Source organism: Rutilus rutilus (assembly GCF_951802725.1).
Source record: "Rutilus rutilus genome assembly, chromosome: 21".
NCBI lineage: Eukaryota > Metazoa > Chordata > Actinopteri > Cypriniformes > Leuciscidae > Rutilus > Rutilus rutilus.
The window spans coordinates 33,038,075-33,063,670 of NC_140226.1; the positions used below are offsets into that span (position 1 = coordinate 33,038,075).

Here is a 25,596-nt window from a genome sequence, read left to right on the forward strand (position 1 = left end):
GGTCTTCCGACCTTTTACCACCGTGTCGATTTATTTTGATTAATATGTGCGAGGGAGAGAGAGCAAGACAGCGTCTAGTTTGGAGACGGTGATGTCTTGTTTACACCATGGTTTACACTTTCGCCTGGCCCTCTGGCCTGGCTCTGAAGAGAGTGAGCGCGCGCGCGACCGGGTCTCTCTATCTGCTCGTTCTTTCAGTTAAACATGCGCCCTTGTCACAAGCGCGGCAGTTTATCTACATTAGACGGTGTAATGAAGCGTGTGGGTTACTACATCCAACAACCGAACATTTTAACCTACCCTCTCGTAACTTCTGCATCCTTTAGCTTGGACTACAAAATTGCAGCGAGAAATAGAAATGGCGGATTGCTCGAAGTGTTGGGCTGGAAGTCAATGCACTTATTTGGCAGTTCCGCTGCAAATACTGTGACGTAATAGTTCAAAAAAAGTCATAGATAACAGAAAAATCGGAACAGGTTGAAAAATATGACCAAAACAGAATATAAAAGATATCAACGAAGCACCTGAAGAAAATAATTTCATATTTTCTGTACTTCTAAACACTCCAAATATACAACAAAATGCATTTAAGGGCTAAAAAAGTGCATTTGGCATGATATGTCCCCTTTAAAGTTTTAGCCAAAAAATGTTTTAATATATCTATATAGTTAACGATAATAACCTTGGTAAGTGTGGACGTCTAACATTTCAACATGACATGTTTTGAAAGGCGTGATGCTCCCTAAAACTTTCCACAGCTGAAGACAATTTGAAAACCACACTTTAAAAATATATCCCTGAACAATCCAGACACCAAATAAACACATTAAAATGTTCCATTCTGTTCGGAAATATAAATAGAGCTATATTATAAATCAGCACAATTATAAAGATTAAGCTATTGTGTGCAGTTTTCCCTTGTTTGTCTCATTTTATTTGTCGTTCTCAATTAATTTTCATTAACAGAACAGAACAAATAATCATCATTTATTACACGTTTTAATGATTTTTCTCAGCTGCATTATACATCAACTGAAACAGTGCAGAGCTCATTATTGACTCATTAGAGAGTTTTTATTTCTGTCTTTGCTTGATAATTATTCGTTTAAAATTACATTTCACCGAGAAAAAAGAAAAGAAAAGAAAAAGTCTGTCATCATTTGCTCACCCTCATATCATTTCAAACCAGTATGACTTTTTTTCTTTACACTGTAAACATTTTTTTCCCCTAAATCAACTTAAAAAAGCTCAAATAAGTATAATCCAGTTGGTTGTACAAGTTTTTGATTTGTTTTGTTTTTTTATTTTGCCTACTTGAATCACGCATAACATAAAAGTTAAATTGGTTAAATTATTTTGTTGAGTAAATGGGAAAACAAACGTTGCCATGACTTATTAAATCATATATTTTACAGTGTTTGCTGGAGCACATAAAGAAACATCAGTCAGAACCTTCCGCTCTTTTCCGTTTATTAAAAGCAGATGTTTATAAGAGGCTGTACAACGATTACAAAACGTACAACAAAAGCACCAGCGAAAAGCGAATGACAGAATTTCTGTGTTTGGGTTCATTTTCCTTTGAAATGTCCTGAAGCTTTTGTTAAGTCTGAACTACATCCGTTTAATCGTCTATCTTTTTCATCTCCATTGTTTCATCACTGATGTACAAATATTCATGCAAGAACAACAAACTCCCTCTATTAGCAGCACTAGCACTCATGTCGACTCTCATCGACTCTCACCGCGGACACAAGATCTTTTAATCAAATGCATTTAAATAAAAAAACAAAACAATATATTAACCATTATTCAGCGTTTCATATTAAACTGCTTCATGCAACTTTGATCAGGTTTGTAAACTGTCACTGTCACCCCCCTTTTTGAGCATAGATGTGAAAATCCCAAATTAAATGGTTGTAATTCATGAATGCTTTGGAATACAGACCTAAGATTGGTCACTCAGCATATGATTGCTGAAGCAAAATCAAAGTGTAAAAGTTATAGTTTACTGTAAAACAAATGTACTGTACTAAAAGTGTTTTCATTTTATACAAAAAATATATTTGACAAAATAGTATTTCCTCTAAAATTGCTTTAAAATCAAAGCCATTTGTAACCCTGGAACACAAAACCAGTCACGAGTCGCACGGGTATATTTGTGGCAATAGCCTACAATACAATTGTGTGTGTCAAAATTATCGATTTTTCTTTTATGTCAAAAATCATTCGGATATTAACTAAAGATCATGTTCCGTGAAGATATTTTGTAAATTTCCTACCGTAAATATATAAAACATGTATTTCTGTGAGTGAATGCAGCACAATCGTGATCATAAATGAACAACTTTAAAGGAGATTTTCTCAATGTTTTGATTTTTTTGCTCCCTCAGATTCCAGATGGTCAATAGTTGTATCTCGGCCAAATATTGTCCTATCCTAACAAACCATACATCAATGGAGAGCTTATTTATTCAGCTTTCAGATGATGTATAAATCTCAATTGTGAAAAAATTTACCCTTAGAACTGTTTTTGTGGTCCAGGGTCACATATGTCTAAACAAGTTGTTTTCCAAATTTGACGTTGATATCAGAAAAATTTAAGACTTTTTTAGGCACTATCCCAAAAACAGTCACCGGGGATTAGGGATATGTTAGGATTAGTGTTGCTTTCGTCAACGAAAATTATGACGAAATATTGTCGTCAACGAACCGTTATCACCTGACGAAAACGAGACGAGACTAGACGTAAATGCATGGTCATGTGACGATGACTAAAATACATGTATAATGCAATATCGTTGACGAATAAAAACGAGACTAAATGTGGTTTAAAAAATAAAAACTATGCTAAAATGTCTCTTCATTTTCGTTGACCAAAACGAGACGAGACGAAATGTTAAAACGTCACGACGAATGAGAGAGTTGTGCGTGAACCCATAGCTTTGTCGGCTTTAAATTCTGGATTGCGATCTGGTCACCCGATTATCAGCGAATTTAACAATATATTACTCCATTAGTTATTCTATTAAAATGTCTCATTGATATATTTGACACATTCATAATCATTACATTTGCCGGTTCTTTGTGACAGCTGTATGTTATTGGCAGCGTCTGAACGCGTCACCGCATCAGCGCCAGAACATGGAGATTTTATTTTAGAGAATAATCGCACAACCTATTCGATATCCTATAATTAAATAAACTAATCGAATATCCAAAAATCGTGACTCATCTCTGCATGGAATCCAATTGTTTCTTTTCCCAAATCTTCACTCACGTCACGTCTCGATCACCCATTTTCTAAAGGTATTATAAACGTTTCTTGGTTCGCTTTTAATTAGGCCTATTATATTCGTATTCTTTACTGGGGTAAAGTAGAAAAACGTTTAGTTTTTACAACTTTAGTGTTTAGTTGTAAAGCGCGTTTCACACGCGCGGGTGATTTTTAGTTTCACTTTCTCTGGCAGCGCGATCTCAAACATAGCCTAAATATTTCGCCCTTGTGGAGGATAAAATTCGCTCTTCAAACCAATTTACATCAAGTAGAAAACACGAAGATATCATAAAGAGATCGATGGAGATCGATATCTTCGTGTTTTCCTGCTCGTGTCCCACATCCCTCTCAAAGCGCAGAGTGTGTAGGCTATATCACGCGTCTTTGTGTGGAAATATAAAACGAGTTTTTTTGTTTTTTGTTTTTTAAATAACCCCCCAACCACCGCCGGTATTTGGTCCATTACCGCGGTGGTAAAAAAAAACCTGCCACCATCACAGCCCTAAATATAGGCCTACTAAATAGCCTATAATAAGATAGCCTTGTTTGAAATTCTATATTGACAAGGTTAAATATAATCGCATTACTAAAAAGAGACTAAAATACAATTTTCATTGACTAAAACTAGACTAAAATGTCATCAATTTTCAATGACTAAAACTAGACTAAAATGTCATCAGTTTTTGTCGACTAAAACTAGACTAAAATGTCATCAGTTTTCGTCGACTAAAACTTGACTAGACTAAAAAGAGTATGAATGTGACTAAAACTAATAAAAACTAAAATGACAGCCTGACACAAAGACTAGACTAAAACTAAAATTAAAACAGGCTGCCAAAAACAACACTAGTTAGGATGATACCTCATTTATGATGATTACTAAAACATGTGATGGGGGAAAAAAGGCACAAAAAAAAAAAAAAAAGGGAGTGTCATTCATGGTAACACATATGGTATGTGTGAAGTTTCCAGTCTGAGCAGTGAAAGTGACCCAACAGTCCCTGGTGACCCAACAGGAAGTTTACCTTTGAGCAAAACATCTCGGAATTTCCTACTGACATAATAAAACTTGAGCATTTTAACATGTTAACTCAGATAAACATTTACACAACATGGTCACAGTGGTCAAGCATTTTGTGTTTGTCAGCGATCCAAAGCACTTGTGATTCAAGCTTGAAAATATGATTTCACTTTGAAAATCATTTCCATCTGCTCAATTTGCCAGATATGTCCAGTATTTCCTGGACTTTCTTCTCTTATTGTTTTTGATGAAAGCACGTAGCCTCTGAACTGATGTCCAATCCTCTGAATGTCACTGATACGGACTCAATATATTACAATGAAATTAAACATTTAACATCTAGCTTGAATATCCGTTCAGTGGTCTTACTGAAAGTGACCCTTCAGTGCCATACAAATGCCTTCATCTTTCAATCAAAATGCAATAACCCACTTTCCTTTTCCACTAGCATGATGATGACGGTACGAGCAGGACACCGTAAAACTAAAGCAAACACTGAAGCCCTACTTTTTTAATACGTTCCTGACTTCATTTCAATACAATGCTGTGTGTGCATGAAAAACTTGCTCCATCTTTTAAATGACTCCATTCCAGTAAGTAACAAGACACTTTTCATGATCCAACCAATTCCCAGTGGATAATTAAGTCCGGACATTCATATTCTTCTTGACGAACATCCTTTTTAACTCATAAATAAATCAGACTACGGATGCAAAAGTGATTTTGAACTGTTTCAATTTGACTAAGTATCTTTCTAAGGGAACAATGATGGAAATACTGATTATTAGAGTTTGAATAGCAAAAAAAAAAAAAAAATGAATCTACCTCACTTAAACCAAACATTGTCCTATAATCAGGAAAAACCTGACAAGATTTACAGAACAACACATTTATGAAAAGATTTCTATTAGAGCTGTCACAATTTACCTTGTGTCGTGCCGATTTAACGGTAAAATAACAGAAGTGGCGCATTCCCAGATCATCTATGAACTGCAACATTAAAGTGTTTTATAAGTTTGCAAATCCATTTGAAACCATTTAAAAATCATGATATAGCATTGTGCTATTGTGAAATCACAAAGTCTGTGATTCAGTTAAATAAATATATGCACAGCGGGTTTAATTGTTTACATGTGTGCAGGTTACATGTTTCTCAGTAAATGCTGTCGTTTGGGTTTTAAATAATGTGCATTTGGGAACGCATATAAAGTCTGACGCGCTTTGTGTTTCATAGAGAAGTGTTGCGCTGTTAGAAGTGTTTACATGCGTGGAGCGTCTCAAACGCTTATAACATTAATCTGGGAACGCAGCATACGCCATTTCATCAGATTTGTAACGTATAAACCCATGCCAAAACAGGAGAGACTTCTTTTAAAAACAGCAAAAATCTTTTAATCAAACATTGGCTTATAAAACAGTTTAAATGTTAATAATTGCATTATAGTACACACCACAGCATGCAGTACTAGTACATTCTGAACACAGCAAATTTAATTTTATTTAATTTAAAAGCACAGTTTTGCTCATCTGATATTGACCCACTATCAGAGATACATTAGTGTGATTTACATTAGTGCAAATCCTCAACAGAGCAATAAAACCACTAACGTCGTACAGTAAGTGTTCAGCAAGAGCTAAATGACGCTCTCATGTGGGCCTACGAGACACTTTTGAGAAGTGATTTTAATCTTGAGGTTCATGAACTAACAGCTCGGCCTCAATGATCGTTCTGTGGTGTCCTCTTGCCTCATTTTTAAATGGAAATGTCAAATAAACACTGAATCTTATTGGATTCAGACCTCCACTCAAAACAAACACAGAATCTCTTTTTTGAAGACAATAAAGTTCACGTGGCAATGCTCTAGAAGCCATTTTATGATTCTACTAAACCTTTTAAACATTTGTTGTATTTAGGATTGTTAATCACTGACACAGATTTAAAGAGCTGATATTAAGATGATCAGCTTTATTGTGCTCATCAACAAGAAATAAACTAGATATTTACATGGTCTGAATAAAATGTGATGGTGTTTGTTTCGTAAAAACTAAACGAAAAAGTAAAAAAAAAAAAAAAAAAGAAAGGCAAACAGCACAAAAACACCCCCATAATGATGTCAGCAGCAGCTGGGATGTTGTTGGGTTTGTAAACACACTTTCACAAGGTCACGACCACATTTTTTTCTAATACGGAGCATTAAATCTGACAAACAAACTTTAAAGAAAGAGTTGAGGGGTCACAGACACCCAAAGACCCCTCTGACAGTCGTGACCAATAGAGGGAAATCCGCTTGATATATTTACATCCAGACGGCTGTTTCTGAGGATTCCAGTAAAAAAAAAAAGCAGGAGGGTGGAGAGCAGGTCTGACATCAGAGTAATGTGAAGCTCCCACTCTTTTAAGAGTCAGGCCGTGCCGGGCGCTCGACACAAACCACAGCGCGCAGAGAAACACACATCTGGATCTGCTTTCTGGAGGAGCTGAGGTACGTACTGCACTGATTCAATTACAAGACCATGTGTCTGCCAATGTCATTTTAAACTGAATGTGCATTAGACGTGATGTGTCCATTGCACTGTATATCTTAAACTCAGTTGTTTTAGAGCAGTTTTGAAAGAAATTAATAAAGCATGTTCGCTCAAAGGACTTTCCAGGAACAACATGTTCTGCTTCTACAGAAGTAGAAGAACAGGAGGAACAAAACAAAACACAAGCAAGAGAAAAGGCAGAAGAAAGAGACGTTTTGGTATTTTTAAATTGTGCTGTTTAAAGCTTGACATCAAACTTAGAAATTAAAACATGTACATTATTGTCAGGTTTATGTGTTGGTTGGTCTGAACGTCTGGAAAGTATCAATGCAAGGATATTTACAGCTCAATTCATGTACTTTTTCAAATGTTTTTTCTTGTGATATTTGCATCATGTAAATCAAGATTACGGTACTCAAGCGGGTGACTGTTAGTACGGTGAACTACTCACTTGATGAACACTAACTTGTGTTTGTGAGGGTCTATATTAAATTAAACACACACACACAATTTAAAAAAAACATGGGTTAGCATATGCACTCTTGACTATTTCTAGTTTTTCAAAATGTTTGAACCTTTGAACTTTTTATTCATCAATGAATCCTTAATATGAAGCAGCACAAATGTTTTCAACATTGTTAATAATCCGCATATTAGAGTGATTTCTGAAGTATCATTTCTGAAGACTGGAGTAATGATGCTGAAAATTCAGCTTTGATCACAGAAATAAATTACATTTTACAACATATTCACCTAGAAAACTGCTATTTTAAATTGTAAAAATATTTCACAATATTACAGTTTTTACAGTGTTTTTTTATTTATTTATTTTACTTTCAAAAACATTTAAAAAAAAAATCTTACCAACTCCAAACTTTTAAACGGTAGACAGTATATTATTTAGACTCTTAATCATTAGGTTCAGACAGTCACATCCTGAGATAAAATTCACATCCTGAGATAAAAATACATAAACAAAACACTGAATAAAATATGTAAATACCTAAACAGCTTATCTAATCACAGACTATTCTTTGTTGCTTAGTCATGGTTAACAGCAATTAGTCAGACTAAACAGATTCAGTCTTCTGACTACTGACCCATGAAGGGAAAAATCAATGTTTTAGCCTAAGTTTGTTCATTTCCTTCCCCTGCTGTTTTCCACCTCATCAGCCGCCTGACAGACGCTTTCCCCTTAAAACACTGGAAATATTATGCAACTACACAACGCTTTATTACTGTTAGATGCCACTTCGTGGATTCCAGGATTTACTCATGTCGTTCCAAACCTCTATGACTCTCTTATTTTATTACGTGGATCAAAGCACTGCTTTTTTACATACAACGAAAAGCAAGACGTATGAGTTTGGAACGACAAGAAGGTGAGAAAATGCTGACAGCCTTTTCAATTTTCAATTTCAAACTCTTGCTTTACCAAACAAATACGATTTTTTGAAAAAACTCTAATCACTGCATTTATTTGATCAAAAACACACACACAAAAATGTGAAATATTAAGTATGGAATAATTTACACACCCAAATAATAATGCAGACCCGAGGTGGTAATGCAAAAGCAATAATTCAACGGCCCGGAGTCAATTATTTCGCTTATATTACAGTTACCACACATCAAAACATTGTTCAGATTATGTATTTCAAGACATCTGTCAGGTTTTTGTTCTTAAAACGCTCTTGTGTGTGGGACTAATTTCTTACGCATCTCATCCCAAGCCTACGTTTTTTCGTCATTTTAGAGCTAGTTACGGAGACCTGAGCCACTGATAGCAGATTAATGCAGTTATTAATGCTGTTATGAGAGAGAGAGAGAGAGAGAGAGAGAGAGAGAGAGAGAGAGAGAGAGAGAGAGAGAGAGAGAGAGAGAGAGAGAGAGAGAGAGAGAGAGAGAGAGAGAGAGAGAGAGATTAAGTGTGTGTGAATTACCTGAATCTGTGTGTCTCTGAACAGTGTTCGGCTGCAGCGTCTCTAATAGTGAAACTGTAAGTTGATCTGCTTCAAGAACAGCGCCGTTATTCCCTCGCTATAGTGAGAAATATCATGTAGCTTTTAAGTTGCTGAACTATACTGATAAAATCACCAGAGCAGCGCTGACGACACGTTCCTGCGCGAGTGTCTCCGTACTGTATGTGTGTGTGTTTGAGTGGGAGAGTGCGGGAGAAAGAGACTGCACTTTTCCATAATACATACATAATACATAAGTACATCAGTGACTTTTGTGGGAATTGGTTCTGTGGGCTGTTAAGACCTTTGAAATAACTGAAATCATGTGGCGAAGTGATATGGATCTGTAATGCGGTCGAAACCTGCTGGAACTACTTTAGTTGTGCGTTTCCCTGAAAATAATTGCACATCTTAGAATGTTTGTCAGCTAATCAGAGCATTCAACAGCCCTGTATAATACAATTAAAAATAACTATTTTCTGTTTTAATATATTTTACATTACAAGCATTTCTTATTATCATCAATATAAAAAGCAACTAAATATTTTTTTTGGGAAACCAGTATTCTTTGATGAATAGAAAATATATATTTCAAATGTTTTGTAACATTATGAATGTCGCTTTTTCAATTTAATGCATTAACTGTCATATAAAAGCATTACTTTCTTAAAATCCTCGTTTAAATCCTCCTTTAAAACTTTCGAATGTTAGTGTATCACAGATTTCACAAAAAATATTGAGCAGCACAACCATTTTTAACATTGATAATAATAAGAAAAAGTCATATTATCCCATATTTAAATTTAAAAACTGACGCTAAACATCTCTTCTCTTCACAGAAACATGGAGCACGACATAAAAGCAACAACATTATCAATCCTTTCTACAATTCCTACGACCATCTCGAGGAACAACCTCACCAATGACACCCAGTGTCCGCATTCTGAAGTGTGGGACTGGTTGTACGTCATGCAGCCGGCTTACATGTTCATCATCTGCGTGCTGGGAATTCTGGGAAACGTCTTCGTCCTGCTGGTCTTCGGCCTGCATAAGAAAGCATGTACGGTGGCGGAAATCTACCTGGGGAACCTGGCGGCCGCCGACCTCCTGTTGGTTTTGTGTCTGCCGTTCTGGGCGATCAACATCGCTAATGGTTTCGATTGGCGATTTGGGTCGGTTATGTGCCGTTTGGTCAACTCAGGAATCAAAATGAACATGTTTTGTAGTATTTACTTACTAGTGTTGGTCAGCGCAGATCGTTACGTTGCGCTCGTCCATGCCATGTCTCGCGGTAGAATGAGACGACCGCGATACGCCAAGCTCAACTGCATCGCCGTTTGGTGTTTCGGATTAATCCTCAACATCCCAACGTTTCATTTCCGAGAAACTCAATTCATCCCGCAGCTGAACGTCACGGCTTGTATTCTGAACTATCCGAGTCCCGATGTCAGCCTCGCTTGCGACATCCTTCTCATTTTGCTCGGCTTCATCATCCCAGTTTTGGTGATCACCTACTGCACGCTGAAGATCATTCGAGCCCTGAGCGAGCAAGTCGTCGACCGCTTTAACGCGGAAAACACGGAAAGGAAAGCCACCATCCTGGTGCTGGTGGTGCTGTTGGTGTTTCTCTTGTGTTGGGTGCCGTTCCACCTCGTGACCCTCATGGATATCCTGCTGCGCTTCGGCCTCCTCGGCGGATGCGACTTTGAATCCGGTCTCGACGTCTCCAATCAGATATTCACCTACTTGGCTTTGAGCAACAGCGTGTTGAACCCGATACTCTACGTGATCGTGGGCAAGAACTTCAGGAAGAAAGTCAAAGAGCTGATAAAGCAACTTACGGAGAGAAAACCAGATTCGGCAAACGGTTCTACAAGATCACAGCTCTCATCAACCTTAAAGACATTCACAACATTTTAAGACAATTATGTGTACAATGTTCATAATTGTAATATATAATGTTTGTTTAATATGTCAGTTTTTATGTATGCTGTAAAAAAAATATCTTATGAAGTTGTAAATATAACATTATTGGAGTATGTACTATTTTAGTTGTTCTACTTCAAAATTTCACATTTAATGCAATGCCGTTTCATCGTAATTATTTGTCAAATTTTGAGTGAAAATGTTTATGCACCGTTTTTTTTAAAGGTTACGTGATTACTCTTTTTAAAATGTGTGTATTTTTCATTTTATGTTTTGAAATGGTGGTGTGTGTTTTATTTTTAAAGGATGTTTTTTTTATATGTTGAAGTCGTGCTGATGTTAAAAGTCAATAAGCACTGAAATTAATGGAAGGACAATATTAAAATACTGCCAAATTGCAATCAAACTCACAAATACAATTGCACAAAAAACTCCAGGTTGCATAGATGTTTGCATGTTACTTTGGATAAAAGCATCTGCAAAATGAACAGTAGTATTTGAAAGCAGTGTAATCATTACAAAATACATAAAACAATGCAAAGGGTGTACTGTGGTACTTCTTCAAAAAACATGGTAATATCATGGCACTTCATTTTACAGTCCTGTTTCCCATGTACATACTATAGTAATTACAATAGCTGGGTAATAACGAGGAAACTAACCCTAAACCTAGCCCTAAATCTAACCTTATCCCATGTAGTTACCATAAATTATATTACCCAGTACTTTCTAAGGTAAGAATACTGTAAAATAAAGTGCAACCCACTTTTTGTCTTTGTAATGCATGTTAAATATCAGACAAAAACAGCCAGATGAAGAAGTCTGCAGACTGTCAGAGAAAGTCAAAGAGCTGATAAAGCAACTTAAGGCTAGAATCCATTACACACCTTCAAATCTAAACAGATTTTAAACCACTAGGCATCATAGACTTGCTGACTTTGTAAACGGTTACAGAGGAAAAACTAGGCATCAAACACTAAACGACGGAGGATCACACTACCAGGCTTTTAAACCGTTCTGGACGCGACAAACTCGCACAGATGGCTTGCTGCGAGGAGACACATGACAGATGAAATGAACATGGATGTGCAGGAGATGAGCGCAGTGGCGACTGTGTGCTGGATCACAACAGAAAAAATTAGTCAAGTGCCCACAGTCTTGGGTGAATAGATGCGGTCAGAATATGGACTTGAATGGTGCAGTCAGTGGTTTTATCTGTGCTGATGAGTCACATAATTTGTTACACGTGTTAATTTACTTTAGTATTGCAACACTGGTAGATGCGTTATACACTTCAATATGTGTTATAACCAGGGTTTTCAAAGTGGGGGCCGCGGCAAGTTGGAAGAAAAAAAAAATCAGCCGCTTTTCACGTGACCGATCAGTCTGACATATGCTGATTTTATGCCAGTCAAATGCACTCGGGTGCCGCATGATTAACTTCAGCATCACACGTGCACACGAAACGCACATGTAGGAAACCTCGTGAATTACGGCCGTTTCAGAGCGCTGCTCACGCTCAATTAAAGTGAAAGCACACTTTTGATGGACAAAATAAATATGATTTCACACAAAAAGTGCCTAAAATGCACATAATTTGCATGTCTAGTGTGTTTTAACAAGAACTGGAGTAGGCTATGTCAGAAAAGAAAATGAAGACACAAAAAAAATTATAGGCTAGAAAATGTACCCATTTAAACTTGTTTTTATTATTCAGTTTGGGTAAAAGTATATATGGTGAAAATAAATAGGCTAAATCAGCTAAAATCAATGAAAAATCGGAATCGGCTTAGAAAATTGTGATCGGTGCATCTCTATAATCTTTTTGATTGGCTGGTATCAAACACTATCACATAATCTGATGTTCACCTAGATGTTTTATTTATTTATTTCTACATTTGCCGTAGTATTGTCGACGGGTTCAGTAACATCCTGCAAAAGGGGGGCCTTGGCCAGAACCTAGTGGTTATTGGGGGGTCTTGTCATGGAAAAGTTTGGGAAGTCCTGTGTTATAAAATAGGCTTAAAATATCAAACATTTTTTGATATCCTCCGACAGGATGGAATCATAGTCTCAAATCTGAAAACTGGTGGAGACTTTCAGGCAACTACTGTTGACTAATCTAGACTGAAAATCAGGGCAGGTCTTTACAGAGAAGAAAACTGATTCGACAAGCTCAATTTCTACAAGATCACAGCTCTCATCAACCTTAAAGACATTCACAACATATTAAGACCATTATGTATACAATATTCATTCATAGGCAAATCTTTGATAAATATGTCAGTTTTGATGTATGTGGCGTTACTTATTTTAAAACGTTGCACATTTCTTTAATGCTGTAGGATGCTAAAAATCTGGGTAATAGTTTAGGGGTCCAGTTCTCACCATTAACTAGTTGCTTTGCATGCATATTACTAGGATATTGGCTGTTTATTAGAACTTATAAAGCACATATTATATTAAGCCTTATTCAGCATGAACATATTCTACATCCCTTAATCCTAAACTTAACAACTAGCCTATACCTTACTAATAGTAATAATTAATAAGCAGTAATTAGGAGTTTATTGAGGCAAAAGTCATACTTAATACTGAGAATTGGACCCTAAACTAAAGTGTGACCAAAAAAAAATGAAAAATGTGGCAAAATGTGGCTATAGTTTTTAAAAGCAGTGTTATCCTTATGAAATACTACTTGTTCAAAAAACACGGTACAACTCTTGGAACTTTTTGTCTGTGCAACGCCTGTAAAATATCAGACAGACACACCAGCAATGATGTTTCTGTTTCCAGCGTCTGTTTCCAGGGTCAGAAAATGACTGGTTGGTCAAATTAAAGAATGTGCGACAGACTTTTTCCAGTAATGACTCTTCATCCGTCTCTCTTTGTGTGTCTATGAATAACACCATCCTAAATAGTGTTTTCCCAGTGATACCTCAAACATGTTTTCAAGAAGACTGTGGCCGGTAACACAGCAGTGCGGCCGGGTGTCTGTACTGTAATCTGTCAGCGTTTGCTCAAATAAAGCATATATTTTTGCAAATGAGTGGTATTCATCATAGTCTTTTAAACAAAACATCTGCCTTTAAAAATAACATCTCTTGGCTGCATTTCCAGTGCTTGAAAGCATTTGTATGCCCCCTGGAATTGATTTTAAAAGGCATTTTTACCTTTTTTTGTGGGCATTTTTCTTTCTAAAAATATAAAACATGTCAAATACCTTCAGTTATTTTAAATAATTAAATAATTTCTCATTCTGGATCATTCTAACAGTTTTCCCCCCAACAAAATCCACTTGAGCGTCGCATTAAACAACACTCGCCTCTGGAACTGTAAACAAAATATTATCTTGAAAAAATGAAGCAACCAGCTGCGAAACATTTCTAAGTTCACTCAACTTCAGTAGTTGTGCTGCCAACTAGCTATAAGTTTTCTAAATTCATTCAAGCATCCTCAGAAAGAGCATCTGAATAGTTATGAAGAGTTTGTTAAATAGATGTTGAATGAACTACCACTTTAACTTTAAGAAATAAAACAACTGTTGTCCTGAGGCTCCGCAAACTCAGGATCTTTCATCCAGATGCATGTATCACAACACATATGTGTATTAATGTATAACGCTGTCATTATATCTAATAGGCCTATTCAGAGGATTTATGAAAAATAACCAAAAGCAACACTAACCACCATAATGGTGACTTCAAAACTAAAATATGAATTACATATAATACAAACTAATAATAGCCTAATAATATTAATGAATAACAAAAAATAATTGACAAACCCTAAATACAAAACCTACTAATGCTTTAACCAAACACACAAAAATAAATTATTTCAGTGATATGAATTATGGGTATTACCTTCATTTTGTTGTTCAGTGCATATACTTTGCAAAAGTAGGCTATTCAAACTGTCTGCATGAATTTACTTCAGTCAGACTCAGTATATTTTACTTTAATCTGCTTGAAACAATTGTTTATTTACATTTTTGCGTATTGCTTTATATTGTATTTAAATGTTCAGTTCTTTTAGTTACAAGAAAAAGTTATTAAACCATATAGTACGACAACACTTTTTTTGCAACTTATCTCAATATTGTGATAATACCGTATACTGTGATAAAAGCTTCAATTATTGCAACATTTTGATTTAAATGTGATACTGTCACATGCCTAGTTACAGTTACAGGTCACGAGTCACGACAGTGTCTGCAGAAGCGCTAAACCCCATCACACAGATTACAAGGAAAACATAACAGCTATATTTTGGTCATCACACTTTAAATATGTGAGCCATTTTGTCGCTGTCTGTAACATTTGTCTGCCCAGTTACAATTAATCTCTGAAGCCGTACATCAGCTTCCACACACTCTCTCTCACAGCAGAAACTGATCTCACATCGACCTCTACTGGTAGAGGAGTTGCATTACAAGAGTATTTTACAGGTTAGAATAGCTGAAACCTTATACCACTATCTCTCTATAAAACATCAAATCCATCTATCTATCCTTCTATCTGTACATCCATCCGTCTATCTATCTATCTATCTATCTATCTATCTATCTAACACAAAATCCATCCATCTATCCTTCTATCTGTACGTCCATCCGTCTATCTACAGTACCAGTCAAAAGTTTGGAAACATTACTATTTTTAATGTTTTTGAAAGAAGTCTCTTATGCTCATCAAGCCTGCAGTTAAAATGTTTTTTTTTTTGCATTTTTGTGATGCAAAGCTGAATTTTCATCAGCAAGTACTCCAGTCTTTGGTGTCTTATGATCTTTCAGAAATCATTCTAATATGCTGATTTATGATCAATGTTGGAAACAGTTGTGCTGCTTAATATTTTTTTTTATAACCTGAGATATTTGATGAATAAAAAGTTAAAAAGATCTGTATTTACAGTTTTTCTCAGTCGCTTTGGTGCATTTCTCACATCACTATTTACATTTGCACAACAGTTAATGCAGTTCTCAAAACAATTAGTACAAACTGCAAAACCTAGTTGATAACCTGCAAAAGCGTGTCACTTGCTCAAAATGGATAGCTCATTCCTCAAAAGCAAGTATTCATGTCAATGAAAGTGTCAGTGTCATCAAGATGAAAAGTCCTGACACCATTTTTTATGAACAAGATAGTCAAATGGCTTTGTCATGTTTTCATTATGACAGTTTACTCTGTAAATGTTTTCCAATGCAAAAAAGTCAGATCTCGGTGACACCACCTGAACATGCTCGAGACAGCACTATATACTATTTGCACAGCCATTTGAAAAATACAGTAAAGTTGCACATTACTGTATTTAGTGAGGTAACTGAGTACAAGACACTGAATATGTATGTTTCACATTTTTACTGCATATGCTCTTTGCAATTCTAATTTGTTCACAGCATTGTGCAAAAGAAAAAATACACCTTTATTTACAACACACATAAACTCCCTTTGGGTAGAGCTGTGCACAACTGTAAACAATATTGCAGTACATATTGGAACTGAACATACAACATACATAGTACTGTAATCATTCATGCACATCCAGGCGTTCCTCTCTGTCTGGCCACATAATTTCATCTACGTCATAGTGAATATCATCTCTTGCAATCAGAAAAAGAGAAAGGGTCTTGCTTTTTGCAGGTTTTTTTTTTTTTTGTGTGTGTGTGTGTGTGTGTAAAATTTGCTTGACAGATTTTGACAACTAGTTCAACATTTTTGTATGTAATGACTCAAGCAATGAAATGAGGACTATTAGTTTTATATGGAATGACTATTCAGCATTCACAAGTATAGTTCATTTTGACTGACATGACATAAGCAAATGATAATGTTATAAAACAGCAGAGAGTTGTATGAAAGCAATTGATGCATGTCCAAAAGCATTTGCAATTTGTTGGAAGGAATGAGAAACTTCTACTATGATGTGCACACATGACTAAATGTTGTGGAGGTTGAACTAACTGTTGTGCAAATGTAAATAGTGATGTGAGAAATGCACCAAAGCGACTGAGAAAAACTGTATTTAGAATAGAAATCTTTTGTAACAATATGCACTACCGTTCAAAAGTTTGGGAACAATAACAAATTTTTTTTTTAAGAAATTAGTACTTTAATTCAACAAGGATGCGTTAAATTGATAAAAGGTGATGGTAACGATTTATATTGTTAGAAATGTTTTTATTTTGAATAAATGCTGTTTTTATGAATAAATGCTGTTAACGTTTTATTCATCAATGAATCCTGAAAAAAGTATTCCAAAAAAATATATTAAACAGCACAACTGTTTCCATCATTGATAATAACTGAGTATCAAATCATCATATTAGAATGATTTCTGAAGGATCATAAGACACCAAAGACTGGAGTACTTGCTGATCAAAATTCAGCTTTGCATCACAAAAATAAATTACATTTTAAAATATATTAAAAAAGAGAACCATTATTTTAAATTGTAATAATATTTCATAATATTACTGTTTTTTTTTTGCAGGCTTGCAGGCTTGATGAGCATAAGAGACTTCTTTCAAAAACATTAAAAATATTAATGTTTTCAAACTTTTGACTGATACTGTCTCTATCTATCCATCTGTCTGTCTGTCTATCTAGTCCGTCCGTCCGTCCGTCCGTCCGTCCATCCATTCATCCATCAATCTACCCGCTCATACCTCCATCTATCTATCCGTCCGTCCATCTATCCATCCATCCATCTATCTATCCGTCCGTCCATCTATCCATCCATCCATCTATCCGTCTATCTATTTGTCCATCCATCCGTCCATTAATCCATGTATCTATCTGTCTGTCTGTCTATCTGTCTATCCTTCTTTCTGTCTATCCATCCATCTGTAAGACTGGAAAAACTGGAAGAGAGGGCAACTCTCTGAGAGAACAAAGGAAATTAACATTTGAACTCACTCTTGTGAAGTTAGCATCACCATTCGAGATGCAAGTCTCACCTCAGAATCATCCTAATCTACATCTCTTTCCCTCTTTCCCCACTCCTCCTCTCTCATGCTGAGATCACCAAAATTCACCCAAGAATCTATATGATTTAATGTGAACTATGATACAGTATTTAATGTTTGGTATCATTTGAAATGTCTCAGTGCGACTGGTACAAAGGTCTCATTCCCAAATAAGTAAACCAAGAGGTAATAAAGTTTTTAAGAGTTTAGAGATAACTCGCACACAGAGGAGGGTTTGTCTGACAGGCAAATGGCATCCTGCTCTCAAAAGGTGTAAACTCAATGCAAATTCCCATTGTTAGCAAATGTTTCCATGTAAATCAACCTCTGTCCCCAGTAAGTCTGGGACGGTATTTAATGCAAATTCCCACTGTGAACTCATGTTTACAATTGAAAAGAGGTTTCTGCCTTGGTCTGAGTATTTAGGGAGATTTGTAGCTCAAATTAGCCTGTGAGTGGCCGAGACTCTCAGCATCATGTATTTTCTGATGTCAGGTTCACATCTTTTGTCTTTATTCCAGAGCATTAGATGTTTTGTATTTATTATCTTTGAACTGATTATGAAATTGGCATGATACATTTACCTGACATAATAAATTGTTACATTTGATTTTATTCTGACTGACACTGAAATTGTTTTCCCAAGTAGATTAAACAGATTCATATGTTCCCACAAGTTTTGGGTCAGATTAGTGACGACTAATATTTGGCACTAATTCAAGTGTACTTGGTTTTGCAAAGACAAGAAGTGAATTTCTGTTTAGGCCAGCAACTGCTGCTTGACCAACCTAAATCTGGGTGTGTCTTACCTCTGTTTTAATGTAATGTTACTTTAGATAAGTGTATGTGGGAAACCACGGCATGGCCAATCCAAAGCTATTATAAGAGAAGTAAAGTTGGTTGACTTATATCTGTAATAGTGGCCATACCTCTACTGAAGTAAACGTTTAAATTAAATTCAAGTGTATGCAATTCCACGGGGGCTATACCAAAGTATCTTTGATTTGGTAAGCGTGAATGCGACCATCTCAGGTATATATCATTTACCTCTGTTTGGTGATCAAAACTGATGAGATTGTGTACGTGAGACCCGTGTTAAACAGAAGGCGTGAGGACCTCTGAGCGACATAGCTCCCTAATCTGAACGGGTAAAATATACTTAAAGAGTTAAAAAGAATAATCAAACATTCGCTCACTTTTTATGATGCTCAGATATCATTAAAACCTTTTTAATTTATGGAGTCAGATGAAATAACGAGGTAATACATATGAGAAAATGTATTTCATTTAATCTTGTTGTGTTGCGAAAAAGGAAAGACACTAACGCGCAGAAACCTTCCCCGTATAATTGGAGACCGCCATTGGACCGATATACAGGCTTACACATCCATCTGACTATTTATCTATCTGTCAATCTACCCGTCCATACCTCCATCCATCCATCCATCCGTCAATTCATTCATCCATCTATCTGTCCATCCATCCGTTAATTTACAGAAGTACAAATATTTAGGGCCAATCTCATTTCTCTGTCTTACCCCTTCCCCTTCCCCTTCCCCTTCCCCTTCCCCTACCCCTTTGTCTGCGTCTTCCCCTTGCCCTTCGAAGGTAGGGAAGGGGTAAGAGTAAGGGGTAAGACAGAGAAATGAGACGCAGCCTTAATCTCTCAATTAATATGATCTTAAAAAAAAACTGTGCGTATAATAAAAATAGATTAGAATAACGTAACACTGCTCGCAACTGCCCAACTTTGCGTCATTTTAGTGTTATATTTTCTATTAGTATTATGTGAAGTATGTAATACTATCTAATAAGGAAACAAACCAATCCGCAAATAAATCAAGCACAATATCCAGAGTTTTGGCCCACAGACGTTGTGTTTGCATTTCTCTGAAGCCTTCATCTATCTCTCTTCAGTGTGTTAATAGTGTTCGTGTGCTCAACTATGGAAGACGAAGTCTGAAGTGTAAACAGATTCTGCCTCACCAGGAGCTCGATGACTGTGGAGGAATGTGTTCGTATAGACAGAGCTTTTCTCCGTCTCTTACTGAACATTCCTTCAACGAGAACAAGAAGATAAAGGAGGATAAAGTGAGGAATATCAGTCCACTCGCAAAGAAAACTACTCTTGGTGTAAAGGTAAGTAAAGTCATATATTATTTTATGATTTAAAGTGGCTTCAAAAAGTACTTGGATGATTTTATCACACAATTAGGCTATCTGAATATCATTCATTGCATTAGATCAGGCATGCATTCCGTCTTCATTTTCAATGGAGATACTTTTATGAAATGTTTTGCTAGTAAATTTTTTGTGCATTTTATTAAACAATAAATCAGTTTCCCAAATTGGGATTTACGTGCTGATAAAAAACAAAAAAAAGCTAATAATTGACAAAACATACAAATGTCAAATTAAAATAAATCATGTAAAAAATAACAATAAATAAAAATAAATCACTTACTAAAAAAGATAACATGTTTTATTTGTGTATCTGAGAACAATAAATAAATTTTCAAAATTGTTGAAATGACTTGTAGCCAATGCGATTACCTAAAATTAATTCAAAGCATAATATTTATAGATTTCAAATTTGAACCCACAGTAAAAGAGATCCGTCTTGTGCAGTGAGTTCAGCAGCACTTTTATCTTCTAGGATGCAGTCAGAAAAGCTCGTGTCGATGGCGACACTTCAGCCTCCAAATGCATCCGTCACTCCATCATATATGGATTTTTTCAACTCAACAGAGTGGCAACTAGTCTACTCCATTATTCCACCGTACATCTTCATCGTGTGCTTGGTGGGAATTCTGGGAAATTCTTTCGTATTGCTAGTGTTCTTGTTCCAGGGAAGCCGATGGTCCGTCCCTGAGATCTACCTTGGTAATCTGGCACTGGCTGACCTTATTCTTCTAGTCTGTCTGCCTTTTTGGGCCATGAACATCCTTAACTATTTCATGTGGTCTTATGGGGAATTCATGTGCAAAGTCGTCAACCTCTCCATCAACGTCAACATGTACACCAGCATCTACATGCTGGTCATGGTGAACGTGGACCGCTACCTTGCGCTCGTCTTGACCATGAAGGCTCGATGGCTGCGGCGGAAACGCTACGCTAAGCTCATTTGTGTTGTTCTTTGGCTGTTTGGTGTGGGAATGGGTTTCCCGACTGCCTTGATGCGGAAACTGAAAGATATTCCGGCTCACCAAGCCGTCGAATGCATACTGGATTATCCCAGCAAAAGTTGGAGAGTGGCTTATTTTATGCAGCTAAACCTGGTGGGCTTTGCTCTGCCGTTCCTGATCATCACATTCTGCTGTTTCAATATCGTCCGAGCCTTGAATAGAAGGAGAGACAACGTTAATTGTGAAGACAGAAACGACAGAAAGGCTACAATCCTGGTGTGCGCCGTCACCCTGTTCTTCCTCGTCTGCTGGGGTCCGTTTCACCTCGTAACTTTCATCGACCTACTCTGTGATCTGAGAGTTTTGGATGAGGATAAGTGGAGCCACTTTCTAAATATTGGACACCAGTTTTCCGTATACTTGGCGTTCTCAAACAGCTGCCTGAATCCGGCGCTCTATGTTTGCTCTGGAAACTATTTCAGGAGGAAAGTCAGCAGCATCTATAACAGAAGAAAACACTCGTCGGATGTGACTGCTCTACAGAGGACGGTTTTAACATCTACGACAACTGCCAATCAAATCAAGCCTGTTGTGTTATATGAGAAAGACTAGTTCGGGATTTTTACAACACAGCCATGATCTATCAATGCTATCAATCAGTGGCTCCAATATTGTTGCAATTATGGTTCCCACTCTTCTTGACCAAACAATTTTTAGATATGGCATTTTATATATATATATATATGCAAAGGCAAGGCAAGTTTATTTATATAGCACATATCATACACTATGGCAATTCAAAAGCTTTACATAGAAAGGAATTATAATAATCACACTATAGCAATTCATAGAGCTTTGCATAGAAAATAGACACAAAATAAAAGCAGGGGAAATTAAAACAGTTATAAAAGGAATTAAAATAAAATATGAATTTTATAATAAAAATGTTAAAACATATATAAAATGCCATTTCTAAAAAAATAATATATATATATGTGTGTAATTAAATTGTTTTGCACATCACACAAGATGATTTTAGATATTATTCCTCCTTAGCCGATTTAATTAATTTGATACATTTCCATTACATTTGTAGACCTAATCACAATAATCACACTTTTAAAATTCCCAGATTTTCCATGACTGTGGGAACCCTGAATAGGCTCTATGCACGAACGCTGCTGACGTATTTCCGGTAGGATCTCAGCCAGCGTCTTTACTTCCGCATAGCGCGTTCTATAGGACAATTCACTTCAATAAAAATCATTTTCTCAGAAACGGAGACAACGATTTTAGAAACTGATTCGCTAGTCGGATTTCGCGCGATATGAGAGAATACTCACCCTCAAAGTTGTTGATGTAGCTCGTAATTTATAATTTAAAGAACTTCTCTTTTTTACTCATATGTGTGACAGTTTAACTGCCTCACAATATTGTTAACTTCATTCACGTTAACCGCTGGAAGTTTTTGTAAACAGCGAGTGTAATTTGCCATTATCTCCACCTAATGCAAAAACTGCTTCTGACGCAGCACCGGATGTAACTGGGCGGGCTGAGACAAAACGCGGAAGCGATCGTGCATAGAGCCTATTATGAAGATTATACAGGCTCCAAAAATTAATTCTAAAGGAAAACAATGTGTCTTAACATTTAACATGAGGCAAGAATAACCAAAGGTTAAATGCACAACATTACAGAGAGTCATTCTGGCTTGAATTTAGCCGAAATTTAGTTAAAAGCCTTTGCTGCATCGGTTCTCAACATTTTCTTTTCCAAAACACCTGTGCTTCATAAATACCTGCTTCTAAGGGGACATTCACATTACACACGATGCACTTCCTTTTATAACTTGACAAATGCACAGCACTTACTGTATATGGTGTGAGGGGGAAAAAAACTGTGAAACATTAATTTACCACGTTTGCATAGACCAGCAAAAAAAAAAAAAAAAAAAAAATGCAATGCAATGCAATGCATTTCAACAATATATATAATTTTTAATCATAATTTTTATCTGCGCTTTTCAGTATTGGAAAAAATAAACGTATTATCAAAATGTCTCGACTCATTCTGAGGTTGTTGCAATGCATTCTGGGATTGTCTTCCCCCAAGGATGCATACAATTTTGGCCAAAGATGGTGAATTACTGTCATTCTGCATCAACACGTCAGCTTCAAACTGTTAGTGCTACACATTTTCACCTTTCTAAATATTTGATACGGTTACGCTTACGCTTACAAGTATTGATAAATACTTTTTTTCCAATAAACTATTTGGTAAATATTTGAATTTGGTTTTTGCCCTTGAGGTTAATGGGCAGAGCTTGAGATATAAACAGGAAGAGCTGGTTTAGAGGAAGTCGCTTTAGATAAGCAATGCTAGGCACAGATGCGCTTACTCAAACCATGTCTTCAGCTTCGATGCAACTTTGAACAAAGAGCACTGAGAGGTGAAGACCTTTATCTTATTATCGAAACAGCAATGTCACCACATTCACACACATTTGATAAAACAGCGGAGTGTGACATTTAACATCATTAGAAAAGCAACATGATTTGAAGGGAACTTGTACATGTGCAGGATTTAACCAGCAGATTTCTCATAGTCATGAGATTGCTAAACCAAATATGGTAAAAAGACACTTTCAAGCATAATATTTACATTAAACCGGCGATGCTGACAAATGCGCGTCTTGTTCACGATCCGGCCGAAGGGCTTCGACTTTCTGCCTTTCACATGTTTTTGGTCAATCTGGTAAAAGAGGTGCTGGAAATTGTTTAAACAGTCAAAATATCATCAAGTTCATCTTTACAATTAAGCTAAAACAGCCACTTAAAGAAGCATGTCATGAGTTGACCACTTTAACCAGCCGTGACTTAGTCTTCTTGGTTTTAACACCATCTATGCACCACTATTATTTTTTCACACTTTTAACTGTAATGTTGGGTTATTATTGTTCTCCTGTATCTCAAACAGTAGATAATGGTGCTAGGTCATGGGTCAAAGCAAGAACTTATAAAATGTAAATGTGTAATTGAATGCAATGCATGTAGCTTTGGATAAAAGCATCTGTCGAATGCATGAATGTAAATGTGCTGCTAACTTGTAAATATGCAAATACTCAAGCCACTGATATTTATATTACGTATAAGCAAATACTCTTCTACTAACCCACACATCTTTGCCAGACCCATTCAATGATCTCACCAGCTGGCTGGCAAATTTATTCGGAACTGCAACATATTACATTTTACAATACTCTGATCCTCGCTGATGTGAAACCAGCGATTCAAATGAGAGAGATACAAAACAGAAAACGGTACGTGACTCACTCAACATCAGTGGAAAATTTACATGCATTTTATCTAGGATGCTAGTAAGTGTAATAGGATGCTTCTTGTAAAATATTCCTCATTTTAAAAACACAAAATTGAAAATATGTGGAAAAATTAGGGCTGTGAAACGATTAATCGCATCCAAAATAAAGGTTTGTGTTTACATAATTTGTACTGTGTTTAAATATTTTGTATATGTACACATGCATGTATATTGTTTATTGCATGTATATATATATATATATAAATTTTTTTTATTTATGAATAAAATATTTATATTTAATATAGATTACATATAAATATATATAGGCTACAGTAGCCTATACACATGCAAATATTTCTTAAATATATACAGTTATATATACAATATATAATATGTGAATTGGGATGAAGCCAGGATCTAATGCAATAACCACTGCAGACTCTTGTTACACATATATACATCACATCTGTGAAGATGTTTCAGTTATCTGGTTTTAATCCAGATGTCTAAACTGTCCATACGTACGGTATGATAACACACGATACATCTGCAGTGCATCAGCTTTAAAGGAATTTGTGCAGAACGATTGTCTGTCGTTGCTGGTGAGATAGACGAACAGAGAGAGAGAGAGAGAGAGAGAGAGAGAGAGAGAGAGAGAGAGAGAGAGAGAGAGAGAGAGAGAGAGAGAGAGAGAGAGAGAGAGAGAGAGAGAGAGAGGTTAGGATTCAGATTAAACAAACACCCAGATAAAATACTATATGGATACTGAAAAATGGCAAATCCTAAAACTAAATTGGATCAGCATTTCTATAATTAGTTAGTCTGATTAGTCAAAAAAAAAAAAAAAAAAACTCATATTTGAGGTTCTTATTTAATACAATGTAAAGTGTTTACATTAAAAAGTGTAGTGGTCTTATATGCTACACAGATGGGCTTAAGCGTAACTCTCGCCAAAATGCAACCTAGGGTCTTTTTGTGAATCTACTCGAGGCAAACTTTCGTTTAAAAGCATAATTAGGATGGAAACGCCACTTTTAAGTTTGACCGTATTTTCGTTTTCGGGTCAAATTGCGTTTTGAATGGGAGTGCTTGGGGCACGACTATGATAGCATCAAAATCTCTATTTTTAAAGCACTAAGAAGGCTCGACACAACATGAAACTGTGCTGGAAGTCTCACCAGGGGCTCTACACATGAACTCCAGCATTCGGCCGCCGGCACTCTGACAGTCAAAAGTAGTCGATCTCCGAATGCAACGTAACATGAGGAGAGTAAAGATGGAAAGCTCCTAAAGCTTAGTTCCATATAAATTCACGGATAATTTGTTGTTTTGTCGTTAGTGAAAATCAATATTGACTTTGTATTTGAAAAAGGATCCTCATATAAGAAGCAATACTAAAATTCAGAGTCAGTTCATTCGCATTCGGAGATCGACTATTTTTGTCTGTCAGAATGCCGGCGGACACAGAGACAGTGAGTTGT

General features: G+C 36.2%; 3 protein-coding genes across 3 annotated transcripts in view; all 3 read left to right on the plus strand.

Moving 5' to 3' along the window:
• Positions 1-25,596, plus strand: part of LOC311280577 (zona pellucida sperm-binding protein 3-like) — a 213,791-nt gene that overhangs the window by 85,349 nt on the left and 102,846 nt on the right. The window lies entirely within an intron of this gene.
• On the plus strand, positions 6,760-11,138 carry bdkrb2 (bradykinin receptor B2). The gene is made up of 2 exons (XM_084392712.1): positions 6,760-6,778; positions 9,622-11,138. The coding sequence occupies exon 2, from the start codon at positions 9,626-9,628 to the stop codon at positions 10,700-10,702; it is 1,077 nt and encodes a 358-aa protein (XP_084248838.1). The 5' UTR covers positions 6,760-6,778; positions 9,622-9,625; the 3' UTR covers positions 10,703-11,138.
• On the plus strand, positions 20,330-21,409 carry bdkrb1 (bradykinin receptor B1; the record flags this gene model as incomplete). The annotated part of the gene is made up of 1 exon (XM_084392711.1): positions 20,330-21,409. The coding sequence occupies one exon, from the start codon at positions 20,330-20,332 to the stop codon at positions 21,407-21,409; it is 1,080 nt and encodes a 359-aa protein (XP_084248837.1).